This window comes from Armigeres subalbatus, chromosome 3 (assembly GCF_024139115.2).
Source record: "Armigeres subalbatus isolate Guangzhou_Male chromosome 3, GZ_Asu_2, whole genome shotgun sequence".
In the NCBI taxonomy this organism is placed as follows: Eukaryota; Metazoa; Arthropoda; class Insecta; order Diptera; family Culicidae; genus Armigeres; species Armigeres subalbatus.
Genome location: NC_085141.1, coordinates 186,171,579 through 186,184,247, shown reverse-complemented (window position 1 = coordinate 186,184,247; position 12,669 = coordinate 186,171,579). Strand labels below are relative to the sequence as shown.

General features: G+C 41.2%; 1 protein-coding gene across 1 annotated transcript; it reads right to left on the bottom strand.

Moving 5' to 3' along the window:
- Positions 1–10,487: 10,487 nt before the first annotated feature.
- On the bottom strand, positions 10,488–12,429 carry LOC134222177 (uncharacterized). Its single transcript, XM_062701318.1, has 2 exons — positions 11,631–12,429; positions 10,488–10,585 (listed from the first exon to the last, which is right to left on the bottom strand). Exons 1-2 carry the CDS (start codon positions 12,427–12,429, stop codon positions 10,488–10,490), a joined length of 897 nt encoding a protein of 298 aa, XP_062557302.1.
- Between the last annotated feature and the right edge of the window lie 240 nt (positions 12,430–12,669).

Sequence of the window (12,669 nt, the reverse complement as noted above, 5' to 3'; positions counted from 1 at the left end):
TTTTTTTTGGCAAATCTGCATACAGACACCAGAAATTATCACTAAGGGAGTCGGGTTGGTGCGGAAGGCAGAAGGCCAGCCCGCCGGACCCACTAAACCCACCCAAGCTACAGAAGGTTACTTGAGTTACCCTCTCTACTAATACTCTGGTTCCACCAGGAACTGCCTCCCAGCATTACTTCTGGGGGATAGGCAGTACTGAATGTACTCGCTCATTCGGAAAACGGTTTGTTGTGGCGCATCTGAGAGACTGCTGGAAAATGGTTTTTGGTTTGAAGAACACCAAAGCTTCGTCTGGAAGACCGTAAGAAATTGGTTTGTGTTATGCATAATCACAATACGCGTCTGGAAGATCAGTGGAAATAGTTTGTGGTTTAGAAAACTATAAGGCGTGTCTAAAAGGTGTCCGAAAAAATGTATTGAAGTTCGTGAAACTACAAGGTGCGTATGGAAGACCAACGGAAAATGGTTTACGATCTAGAAAATCTCAAAGTCCTGCGAGCATTGATTTTGATTAAAGCAAATTTAGATTCCATGAAGCGTGAAGTTAGTGTACATGAGACTATCAGTTGAGCTATGATATAACGAAATCTGAATGGAGAAATATTCTATGCTGTACTGTTCGAAACTGTTCGGAAAGCGAAATATATTATCTGAAAATTTATCTTGGAATGTACTGACTTAGAAGCCATAGCGGGATTACCTGTAGGATCAGATATCTTGAAATTTGTAAAACTAATATGGTTGCCGAATTTAACAAAGCTATTCGGAAGTTCGAATTTATTATGCGTAAGATTAGTTTGGAGTTATTGGCTAGCAGTACTAGTTGATGGCAAATGATTGATGATGTGCTATACGCGAAACTAAAAGTTGAAATAAATGTACGGATTTGGATTGGATTTGGAATGGATTTGAATTAAATTTGGTTGGATAGGGTTTTATTTGGATTTGCATTGGTTTGGATTTGGATTGGATTTAGATTTCGATTGGATTTGGATTGCATTTGGATTGAATTTGCATTGGATTTGATTTTGATTGAATTTGGATTGAATTGGATAAGCATGGATTTTCTTATCTTTATTAGGTTGTACTTAAATCTTATTAGTAATGCAGTTCAACACTGCTTAGTTTTGGATTGCATTTGGATAAGATTTGGAATGTTTGTTGGAAGAAATTGGAACTTCATTGTATTTGACAAACAAAAGAAGGTCATTGGCTTCGTAAATTTGTTGTTCTCTAATCATCCAACGAAAGTATGAATCACGTTTTATCTTTCGCGACCCACAGTTTGGAAACCCATGCTCTGAATCATTGTTCTGGTAATATAATCATGATGTCGAGACAAGTTTATTTTTGTGTGAAGTTTTCAATGGAGTTAACCGGTTGCTCAAATGCAACCGATGTTCACCTTTGTTTCATTTAAATAACCCAGGAGAAAAATAAGCATTGCATCATATGCTAGAAGATTTTTTATGCGTTTTTAATGAGAGAAGAAGGGAATTGTGGGGTTTGAATAAAATGCGTGTGTTAATAGATTCACACCTCAGCGTGTCAATAAGCGAGCAGCAAGCCATGACTCTGCCTCTTATAGTCAGATCTCCGCGGCGTGCACACGCATCCACGGAGAGTTGCTGTTATAACTTCGTTCCGGCCATTTAGGGCCACACAATTTCCATGTTAGTGGCGTCGCAATCTGCAAAGCATCTGACTTCTTGGATTATTTTGTATTTTGTATTTAATGTTTTTCATATCAGAAGCTAAACAGATAAAATGCAGAATTCATAACCCTTCGGTTTATTGCTGTTAGAACAATCTTTCTGATATGTTGCAAAAAAGTACGAGCTCAGCTGAGCAGCTGAGTTTACGACATATATGCAGATCCAATCAAATTAGTCAACGCACACAATTTCGGATATTCAACTCTAACGTGAAACCTGTGTTGTTAAGACTTGGTGTGTATCAGCAGAGATCACGTAGAAACTGCAAGTATTTATCAACCGATGCCTACGTTTTATAATTTGGGCCTGGTGGCCTCACAACTGGATCTCGAATACCGAGCTCCATCGATGATGTCATCAAAAACCGATACCAACAGAAATTCCAGGGCGTAAATAGAGGTTGGTCGGCCACAAATTACGAAAGGGCGGAGGCAAAATCTGCAAGCAAGAGTCAGCCTGGAATCCGGCAGGACATCGCAGAAGAAGCAGATCCAGGAGCTCGTGGCGGCGTAGCCTCAACAAAAAAAATAAAGGAAGTCGACAGGAGTCTGACCTGTGGCCAGATCAAGGCTAAAGCAAGCAGCCACACAAAATGTAGATCTTTTACGTTAGCCCTATGTAGTCCTAGAAGTGCTCAGAATGCATGAGTGGGTGGAATCTATGACAAAATCTCCAAAGGACAAAAGGTCGAAAGACAAAAGGTCGAAATGACCAAAGGTCGAAACGACAAAATGTCGAAAGAAACAGAAGGTCGGAAGAACAAAAGGTCAAAAGAGACAAATGGTCGAAAAGGACAAAAAGTCGAAAAGCACAAAAGTTGGGTGTATTCCAAAGGAATTTGTGAAAAGCATTTAACTTCAAGCAGTTTGTACACTGCGTGAAATTTCGGCTCACTGGCCGATATCGCTCCCTATCAACGACGGTGTAGTTCATTGCGCCGATCAGCTTCAGGTCCTTCCAGGTGCTGGAGCCGTACTGCAGGTGAACCAGGTAAAACTGGTCGTGATGTTTCCTCTCCTTGTTGTGGCGAGCAATCTTGTGCACGGCCACTGGCTTCAGGCGGCAGCCCAAAAAATGTCCAATTAAACAGATGAAATTGGCCTTAAAAAATTGAAAAATGTTCCTTAAAAAAGTGATCATTTTTCCTTAAATTATCAAACAAATTACCTTGAAATATATAAAATGCTCCGTAAACATTCGAAAAGCGTACCGTAAAAACGAAAAAAATGTACCGTAAACAATTAAAAATGCTCCTTAAAAAAGCAAAGATTTGCTATGTAATTAATGATAATTGCGCAGTATATTGACAAAAGAATTATTATAAAATAGTTCAAAAGGTACCTTGAAATTGGCTATCATAAATTAGAATCTTATGCACAATTGTACAGCCCCTAGAGTTTATTGCTGAACGGAAAACTAAGATAAATGCTCTTTAGGATGAATAAAATGCTCCATAAACAAATAAAAAATGCTCCTTAAACCAACGAAAAATGTTCCTTAATTTGAGGAAATGCTTCTTTTTTAATTGTTTACGGTACATTTTTTTTTCGTTTTTACGGTACGCTTTTCGAATGTTTACGGAGCATTTTATATATTTCAAGGTAATTTGTTAGATAATTTAAGGAAAAATGATCATTTTTTAAGGAGCATTTTTCAATTTTTCAAGGGTAATCATGAATCTTTCATGATGCATTTACCATTTTGCCTTGTTGTTCATTGTACTTTTATTAAAATGAGGTGCGCTTTCGATTTTATGGTGAAAGCTGATGAAAAAATTAGATTGCTTACCACGCGCTCTCAAAATATTGTAGTTTAGGGCAATAAATTTGAAAAAAAATATAACAGCAATATCGTAAATCTTCACTGATTGTATTGATTTTCCACCTCAATATATTTTTAGTGCAAATCAATTACCAAAAAAGTTGATTACGTGCTGAAAAAATCGTCAAGTCATGAATTCCAGTGATAAATATCACTGACTTGAAAATGCCTCTACTTTTTCAACATGGCCATCATAAATTTCGATTAGAAAATTGCTGTTCTTATTACAAACCGTATTAAACTCTTTGCAATGCAAATATTCTTATTGGGGTTATTCATTTGACCACATTACGACCAAAAATTATGGCTTTATCCGAGCTTTGAAAATAGGATTTATAACGCTCTCAATCACAACCGTAGAGCTGCTCATAAGATCAATAGGCGTTTGACGTTTGAAGCTTTTTCAGCATATTTATGAGAGGTTTATTGATAGCAATAAGAGCGACAATAAAACTGTGCAACTAGCTATGGGGATTGCTATTTTAAATCCATTATAAGAATTGAATAAATCTAAGAAGCATGGAAATGGTTACTTGGGTGAATCTACCACACGAAAACTTGTATGTTTAAATGGCTGATTTTCCATTGGCGCTTAGTGCGATTTGGCTGAATCCCGACTATTTGATAAGTGCAGTTGCTTACAAACATAAACATTAAGACGTATCCAGAAGTATTGACGAAATATGTATGAAAACACATCCTTCCCAAAAAAATAGAGATCTTCTTCTTCTTCTTGGCTTTACATCCTCACTGGGAAATTGCCGCCTCGCTGCTTGGTGTTCATTCAGCACTTCCCCAGTTAAGGTACACCGGGGCAAGTTGAAACGGTTTTTTCAAAGTTGAACTTTGAAGTGCTATAAAAAAATTGCTTTTTAATAAATTTTGAATCCGTTTGCGGTGTTTGCTAGTTCGGGCCAAATATTATACATAAAAATAAGCAACCTCACCTAAATTTTTTATAAATATTTTGTAAATTGAAATTACTTTTTTATGTGCATCGTTTCAACTTGCCCCGCGTATCGGGGCAAGTTGAAACACTGCGCTACATACAGAGATAAGATATTTTTTCCGTATTAAAATCACAATATATGTACTCAGTGAGACTCAAGATGCACGAGGTTGAAATGGTGACTAAATTTGCATAAGAGTCCCATGTAATTTTTTGATAATTTTGATTTTCTTTCTAGAAACTAGCTTAAAATTGTCTCTTGTTTAAGAAAAACTGATAACATAGAAGGCATTGTTCTAAAACTTTTAAAACCAAATCCCAAATTGTGTTGCCTCATCTTGATATTTACTCGCATCAAAGTCACATTCCAGATATTGATATTCTTTTATTCAAAAAAATAAACCTAAATATGGTCCATTCAATTGTCTCATATCAATATATACCGTGCGACATCGAAATCCTTACTCTAGACTAGACTATATAAATCGAATGCAAATGAAACGTTTACCATTGACAAGGGGACATGAAGGCTTCTACTTTTGAAGTGTTTCACATTTACACATAAAAACTACGAAAAACATGAGAAAAATATGAATTAAATCAACTACTCCTGAATCGAAATCCGTCCACCGCGCACGGATTTCGAATCAAAGGATCATAATCCGTACAGCTATTTTTAAACTAAATATTTAAATTGAAGCAGACTGATTAAACAAACTACCATTGTAAATAGTTCAATACGCACCTTGAAAAGCGATCCCTTCGATTTGTAGTCCGCTTATCTTACGTAATGATTCGCAATTAGCAATTAAAACACAGTTACTTCTGGTGCAATTATGCTCTACCCGTAGAACAATGGCGGCAGAAACTCCGCGTTATGTGGGTGGCGACTTGTTTTTGACTTTTGTTGTTTTAATTTCAAAGCCTACTTTCCATTTCAGTGCTTACTATCAAGTATCTGAATTTTAGAAGAAAAAAATAATTGCGAGGGAGACGTTTTGAATCGTTGTTTCAACTTGCCCCGCACCACACATTTCTATTTGCCCCGATGGGTTTAAATTGCGGAGCAATTTCAAACGACCGAAATACAAAAATTAAAACGGATCTCCCATCGATTTTTCATAATCATTATGCTTGTTCAACATTGAATGATTACCTACTGTGAAAATTTGAGGAAAGCACTCTTCCAAACATCATTTTGAGACCTGTTTTATTGGCACGTCAAAAAGTTGGTTAAAATTTTGCGAAGGGCGAAAAATAAACATAGGCAGGGATTGCGTTTTTGTAGCTGCAATCTTCCGGGATTGGCAGTTAGAAGGTGCGTTCAGGGGAGTAGTTTGTTGTAAAAAATAATCAGGGTATTGGGTCATTTCCGATCGAAAATACAGCTTCCGTTTCAACTTACCCCGCATTTCAACTTGCCCCGGTGTACCTTATTACCTGAGAGATTTCTAAGCCAAATTACCATTTTTGAATTCATATATCATGAGGCTAACATTCTTTTACCCCCTGGGATGTCGAGAAAATTTCCTATCCGAAATATTCTAAACCGGGACCAGAAATCTACAGCTACCTACGGTCTTGCTTTGGGAGGCCTGTGTTAAGGTAGGCCCCATAGAGATAAAGTTGCATACATTTCAAGTTTTACCGAATGAGAAGCGAAACGATTCGTGCCGAGTACTTCCAAGTGAGTTTGGTCACCTTCATGGTGCCAATCTGGAGCCAACTCCTGTGGGTAGGACTTTTACGGATTAGAGCAAATTGTTGCCGTTTGATGGCTTGAAATTCGTGATTTTTATCTGAAGTGAATGAAAGTCATGCTGGTCAAACTAGGGCCAGTTCCAGTGGAAACAGTTGTGGAATTGGATATAATTGGTATAATACGACAGCTTATAGATCATTATTTTTATCCACGATGCAAATGAAACTCTTGCCGAGTTTTCTAAGTGAGGCTGTTCACCTTCAGGGGCTCAACTTTTCCGAACGAGGATGGTTACGAAATTGAGCATATTTATGCCGATCGACAGCTCCATATTCGTGATGTTTCTAGCATAAGCGAATGTAAATGATGCCACGTACTGAGAAGTATGTTTGCTTACCATGATCTGGAACCTTGAATCGGTACAGCTGGGGACCCAATGAGGACATTTACGAAGTCGAGCTGAAGGTGACCAAACACACTTAACAGTATACGACATGAGCTCTTTTCGCCTTCGTGAGTGAATTCAAGACATTTGGACGGCACCAATATGTCCATTTTTAAAAGTGTCCACTTTAGGTCCCTATCGCAGCCGATATCAAGCACCGATGTACCCGGAACCAAAGGCTTGATCCTAGAAATCTCAAATATAACTTATGCTTGCATTTGGATTCACCATACATAGATTTTCCATGAACAAAATCATTTAATCGTGAGTTCATTGGAAAAAATACATTTTGGTGACTCTCGGTACCCCACGTGGTTATGGCCACAATCCCGAATCATTACGAAAATTCACATCCTGATTCACCATTTCCTGAAAATATATAAAATTTTCGATCCAACCATACCTGTTTTGTTTAAATTGGTTGATGATTGACGAAATGAGAGCAAATTGAAAAATTAATTTCAGCAATTTTTGTCTGCTGGTATCGTAAAGGTTTAAAGCACGTGAACAATAGCTCCATCCCATCAAATTAAGTTTGTTCCACCTTGTTGGAACCATATGGACGCCCAGTCAATGAGTGCCTTCCATTATATTGTTCAAGAAGTTATAAATCTAAAGCTCAAACCTGCGGAGTTTTCAATTTCTGTTGCGATGTTATACTTTCGTGCCTACGGTACGTTGCACAGCAGTTGGTATCACCCCTCAATGTAAATAATATTTCGGGATCTGAACACGAGTTCTGTCTTTTTTTTTCATGGTGGCACATAGTTGGGAAGAAGAATAAACCACGCTATAACGTTAAAATAGGACACAATCAAGGACATAGAGTTTTTCTTACTTTTGCTGCGCTACGTGTTTAGTGAATCATGGTCTACACTTCAGATTTGTTTTCCTTTGAGCGTTCTCACAATTAAATGGGGTATTGTTTTTTAGCTGTTTAGTGGAATATTACTTTCCTGGATTTTCCGAAACGTTATTGATTATAAGCTTATAGAGCTAGCTCTCAACTTAATGTTTAGATACTCTTTCACAGTTATTAATTAAGAGCTTTTGATATCAACCAATACCTACATGAATTAGTATATTGTAGCCAGAGAAGTCGAGAAAATTCCCAATTGGAAAACTCACCTCGACCGCATGGGGAGCCGAACCACCCACATCAATCTTGGTAATACCATGCTTTTACCTACTGGGCTATCGGATGTCTCAAGGAGAATGTCGTTATCTGCAGACCCCTCCCGACCGCATAATGTAACGCCAGTGGATCTAGTTCCTCTTCGTCGTCAACTTTCGACGCATAGTGATGCTTCAAACTCGGGATGCTTCAAAGCTATAAACGGTTAATCTAATTAGGATTGACTTAAACAAAATAAATGAATGCGACTTACAATTAAGTGCTTCTTACGCTCGTATAGGGTTAAGTTCTTAGCAACAATTTGCAGACAAGACATTTGCAATTTGTGTGGGGCCCCCGGGGGAATGAACAGCCATTTCGTATTTCCGCTTGTAAAAGTTGATGACAACCCGCTCTCGATCTGTTCCCGTAATAGTCGTTCAGCACCTTGGAAATTCGTGCCATTGTCGCTGTAGAGCTCTACTGGTGTTCCTCGCCGACCTATGAACCTTCGTACAGCTGAAACACAGGACGACGTTGTTAAACTGTTGACTACTTCCAGGTGAACAGCACGCACGGTAAGACACGTAAAGAGTGCTATCCACCTTTTGACTGTTGATCTACCTTGCTTCACTAAAACCGGACCGAAGTAGTCTAGTCCAACGTAGCTAAAGGGGCGGCAATACGCGGCAAGTCGGGCCGCCGGTAGGGGAGCTATCGGTGGAGTTGATGGTTGGGCCTTTCAAAATTTACAGATCAAACATTGACGCCCGCATTTTCTCACAGTCGTTCGTAGTCGTGGTATTTCGAAATGTTGGCGGATTTCATTCACTACGCTCTGTAGTACTTATCTACCAACAGTGTGGTTACAATACTATCATTTGGCAGAATTACGGGGTTCCGTTGGTTGTACGAGACCTGTTTAGCTAATCCAATGCGCCCATTTTGCCTCATAACTCCTCTCTCGTCTAATGTCGGTACGAGATGGTGTAATTTACTGGTTTTCGGTATGTGACCTTGCTCTCCTCCGATGAACTTCTTCTTGTAAGAATAGTTATTTCTTCAGGGAACGACATCCACTGTACCTGCTTCATGATAGCGGCTTCTGCGAAATCGAGTTCCTGTTGCTGCAATACGCCCACTTCTTTATTAGGCTTGGACTTCAGGTTGTTCATGAATCGTAAGGCATAAGCTACGGTGCGATGAAGCTTTCCGAATCGTGAGAATCGGTCGAACTGAATTATAGGTTCGATCACATGATGATACATTACAGAAGCACGCAACTCCCCTCTCTCCTTTTCAATTGTAGAGGGTGTAATTGGCCAGTATTCTTCTGAGTAGGCCAGAAACTCTGGTCCTCCAAACCATTTACTGTCGTGGCTGAAATAGGGGCCTGTACCCCACTTGGTTCCTTCATCTGCCGGGTTTAGTGTCGATGGGACGTATTTCTACTCATCTACGGATGTAGACTCCAAAACTTCAACTGCTCGATGACCAACGAAAGGACGATAGTTCCTGGGGTCGGATCGGATCCATGAAAGAGCTGTTGTGCTGTCGGTCCACAAATATCGATTCGTTATGTTAAGAGAGTGGGGGCCCTCCTTAGCCGTGTGGTAAGACGCGCGGCTACAAAGCAATACCATGCTAAGGGTGGCTGGGTTCGATTCCCGGCGCCGGTCTAGGCAATTTTCGGATTGGAAATTGTCTCGACTTCTCTGGGCATAAAAGTATCATCGTGTTAGCCTCATGATATACGAATGCAAAAATGGTAACCTGGCTTAGAAACCACGCAGTCAATAACTGTGGAAGTGCTCAATGAACACTATGCTGCGAGGCGGCTCTGTCCCAGTGTGGGGATGTAATGTCAATAAGAAGAAGAAGAAGAAGATGTTAAGAGAGTGATTATCTTGAACGAATTTCAACATCCTCGCGCCGAGCACGCATCCCTGTAGCTCCAGCCTCGGAATAGACATGGGCTTCAATGAGCAACGTCCATACCCTTCGATGCCCATCACACGAAAGTAGATGACGCAGCAGTATGCGACTGGACTAGCATCAACAAAAACATGGATTTGAGCGTTCTTGTATGTTAGATACGTAGCAGATACAAAATAGCATCGCGGAATTCGAATCGTGTCTATGAACTGAATCATTTTAACCCAATCGCGCCATCGCTTGAATTCTAGATCTGCTATTTGACCATCCCAATCGATTCCGGTCCGCCATAGCTCTTGTATTAATACCTTCCCATGAATAAGAAACGTGGCCAACAGTCCTAATGGGTCAAACAATGACATCACACAGCGTAGCACCTGGCGCTTCGTTGCGTTGGTCGGATAGAGGTTCCTGTTAGAGTAGCAACCTCGTCACTCATTCGGGTCGAAAATAGTAGCTCGTCGGATTTAGGTGTCCATAACATGCCGAGAACTCGCTCTGCATGATCCTTATCGGCCAGATTGATGTTCCTAGCTTCTAAAATAGACTGTTCTCTTAAAAACTTCAGTACCGCGTCGCTGTTGGAATTCCAGTTCCGAAGATTGAATCCACTCTTACGTTAAGTGGTGATGGAATTCCACTTATTCCCAGATTGTGCATTAGGCTTTCTTCTACCAGAGTCACGGAAGATCCTTCGTCGAAAAATGCAAATGTGTTTACAACTCCGTTCTCTCCTTGCAGCGTTACTGCTATGATTCTGAAAAGAATACTCTATGTTACTTGACTATGCGTATGATTCTCCGCTACTTGTTCTGTCCCTGAGGAGCACGATCTTTGGTTCGAATTGAGTAGAGGATAATGTCGGTACTGGCAGTCGTTGATTCCGCAGCGTGTATTAACTCTGCAAGAGCGACGTCCGTGTCTGAATAGACAATTCTGGCAAACTCCTAATGAACGGATCCGTTGCCATCGATTGTCCACATTAAGCGATTTGAACTCCCACAATCACGTATTCGATGACCTATTTTACTGCAGTTTACACATTCAACCTTGACGATTGGCTTGGTGGCAAACGTTTCGTCGCCACACACATGTGAGTTGAGAAATCCTTTTTGCTTCATCCTATCGCGTGTGGGCTCCTTCCCGACGATGCGTTTTACATCTGATTCGAAAGAAAGTACACTCGTTGCATCTTCCACCACCTGCTGCATGTAATCACAAAAGGTCCGCAAATCGACCTGACCTACGCCTCTCTTGTAACCAGCCCACATCATCTTTTGGTCCGATGGCAATTTGGCGACCAATTCATGGAGAAGCGTGGGATTTGATAGGTGGCTGATTTCGTTTGCTGCTACAATATGGTCACATAATGCTTGAATTGCGGTCCCGTAGTCGACGAGTCCCTCTAGTCGATCGGCTCTAGGTGCAGGAATCGATCGCAATTTCTGAAGAAGACTTTTGATGAGGAGCTCCGGACGTCCGTAGCGCATTTGCAGAGCATCTATTACTTGAGGCAATAACAAGACGACTTCTCACACTTTCAAGCGCACTTCCTTTAAGGCATCGTTGGAGTCTAATCATATTCTCCCCATTCGTGTATCCGCAAGCTGCTGTAGTGTAGTTGAAACTGGAGATGAATATAGGCCATTCTGCTGGATCTCCGCTGAATATGGGAAGGTCTCTGGCCAAAGACTGACGTGCTACAACCTGCTGAGCGGTGGGACCTAGCTGAGGGTCAACGTGGACGGCTCGATGGGGATTTATGGGGGGAAGCTATTGACAAATGGAACTATTTCGGGGCATACCGGGGTTAAATTGTGGGTATGCGCCTACATTCAGTGACTCAATGTTAGAGGGTGGATTTCTGATAGTGTTCGCGGGAGGACTGGTATCGAAAAAACTGGTGCTGTTTTTATTCTGAGTGTAAAAAATAGCCGGACGCTTACCTGCTTGAATTGATTGATTAGGGTACAACTTAGGTATGGTACCTGTACCTCGATTCGGCTCGCCCTTCTGCTGTGTCGATTGGTTAGCCGACGATGGTACTAGCGTTTGTGACTTTGGCGGATGACTGATATGGAGGCCTTCATCCATTCGCTTCATACAATTTTCCAGCTGCGCGCGTAGTTCGGCGACTTCTTTACGAGTCTCTGTCTGCTGTGCCAATGTCTGGAAGTTCTTAGTGGTTTTCGGAGCTTGTTTTGATAAATCGGGCAGTTGCCTGATGAGAGGCTGTTCACCGTGATTCGATCGTGAGGCAGCTGGTTGGGGAATGCCTCCAACTGCGCCTTCTTCCACACCGCCACTGGTTTGGGCCACCCAATGTTCTAGCCTTTCTACATGTTCCTGCTGATTTACCTGGTTTGACTGCTGCACATCCTCGTCTCTCGAAGCGGCCTTGTTGAGCAATTCCTGTTGTTGATCCAGACACTTTGTCTGCATCATCAAGTTAGCACGTTTCAATTCTATTTCCTGCTGCTGCTTCAGGCGTTCTAGCTCCCGAGCAAGAGATGAGCCGGTTTTGCTCGAGGATCCACTTTTGCCAGATAAACTGGGAGCCACAGCACACTTGGCGCACTCCCAAGGCCGCTCGCTCACCGATGCATCGACTCCGGCGCATGAAAAGTGATACCATGCGTCACAACCGTCGCATTGAACAAAGTTAGCGGTTGCATCGTGCCTATTACATGCCATACAGCAAACCTCGTCGCCCAGCAGGAACGGCATCTCCTTGGAATTAGGCATACTCATAAATGCTTTGAAGAATTGTTGCAGTAAGAAAATTTCTCCTTTAACGACTACGCTCTATCATGCATGACAGTGAAACAATCGGTCACTCGGTGACGGCGGCAATGACGTTCTTTGTCCACTGTGGTCACTTCTCGTTCACCCTTTCAGTGCTGGTGCGAATAGACTTGCGGCAACATCAGTCGTGGGGTCAACAGTGAGGTTGACAAAGTGTGGACGGAGTCCTTTAAAAACAAG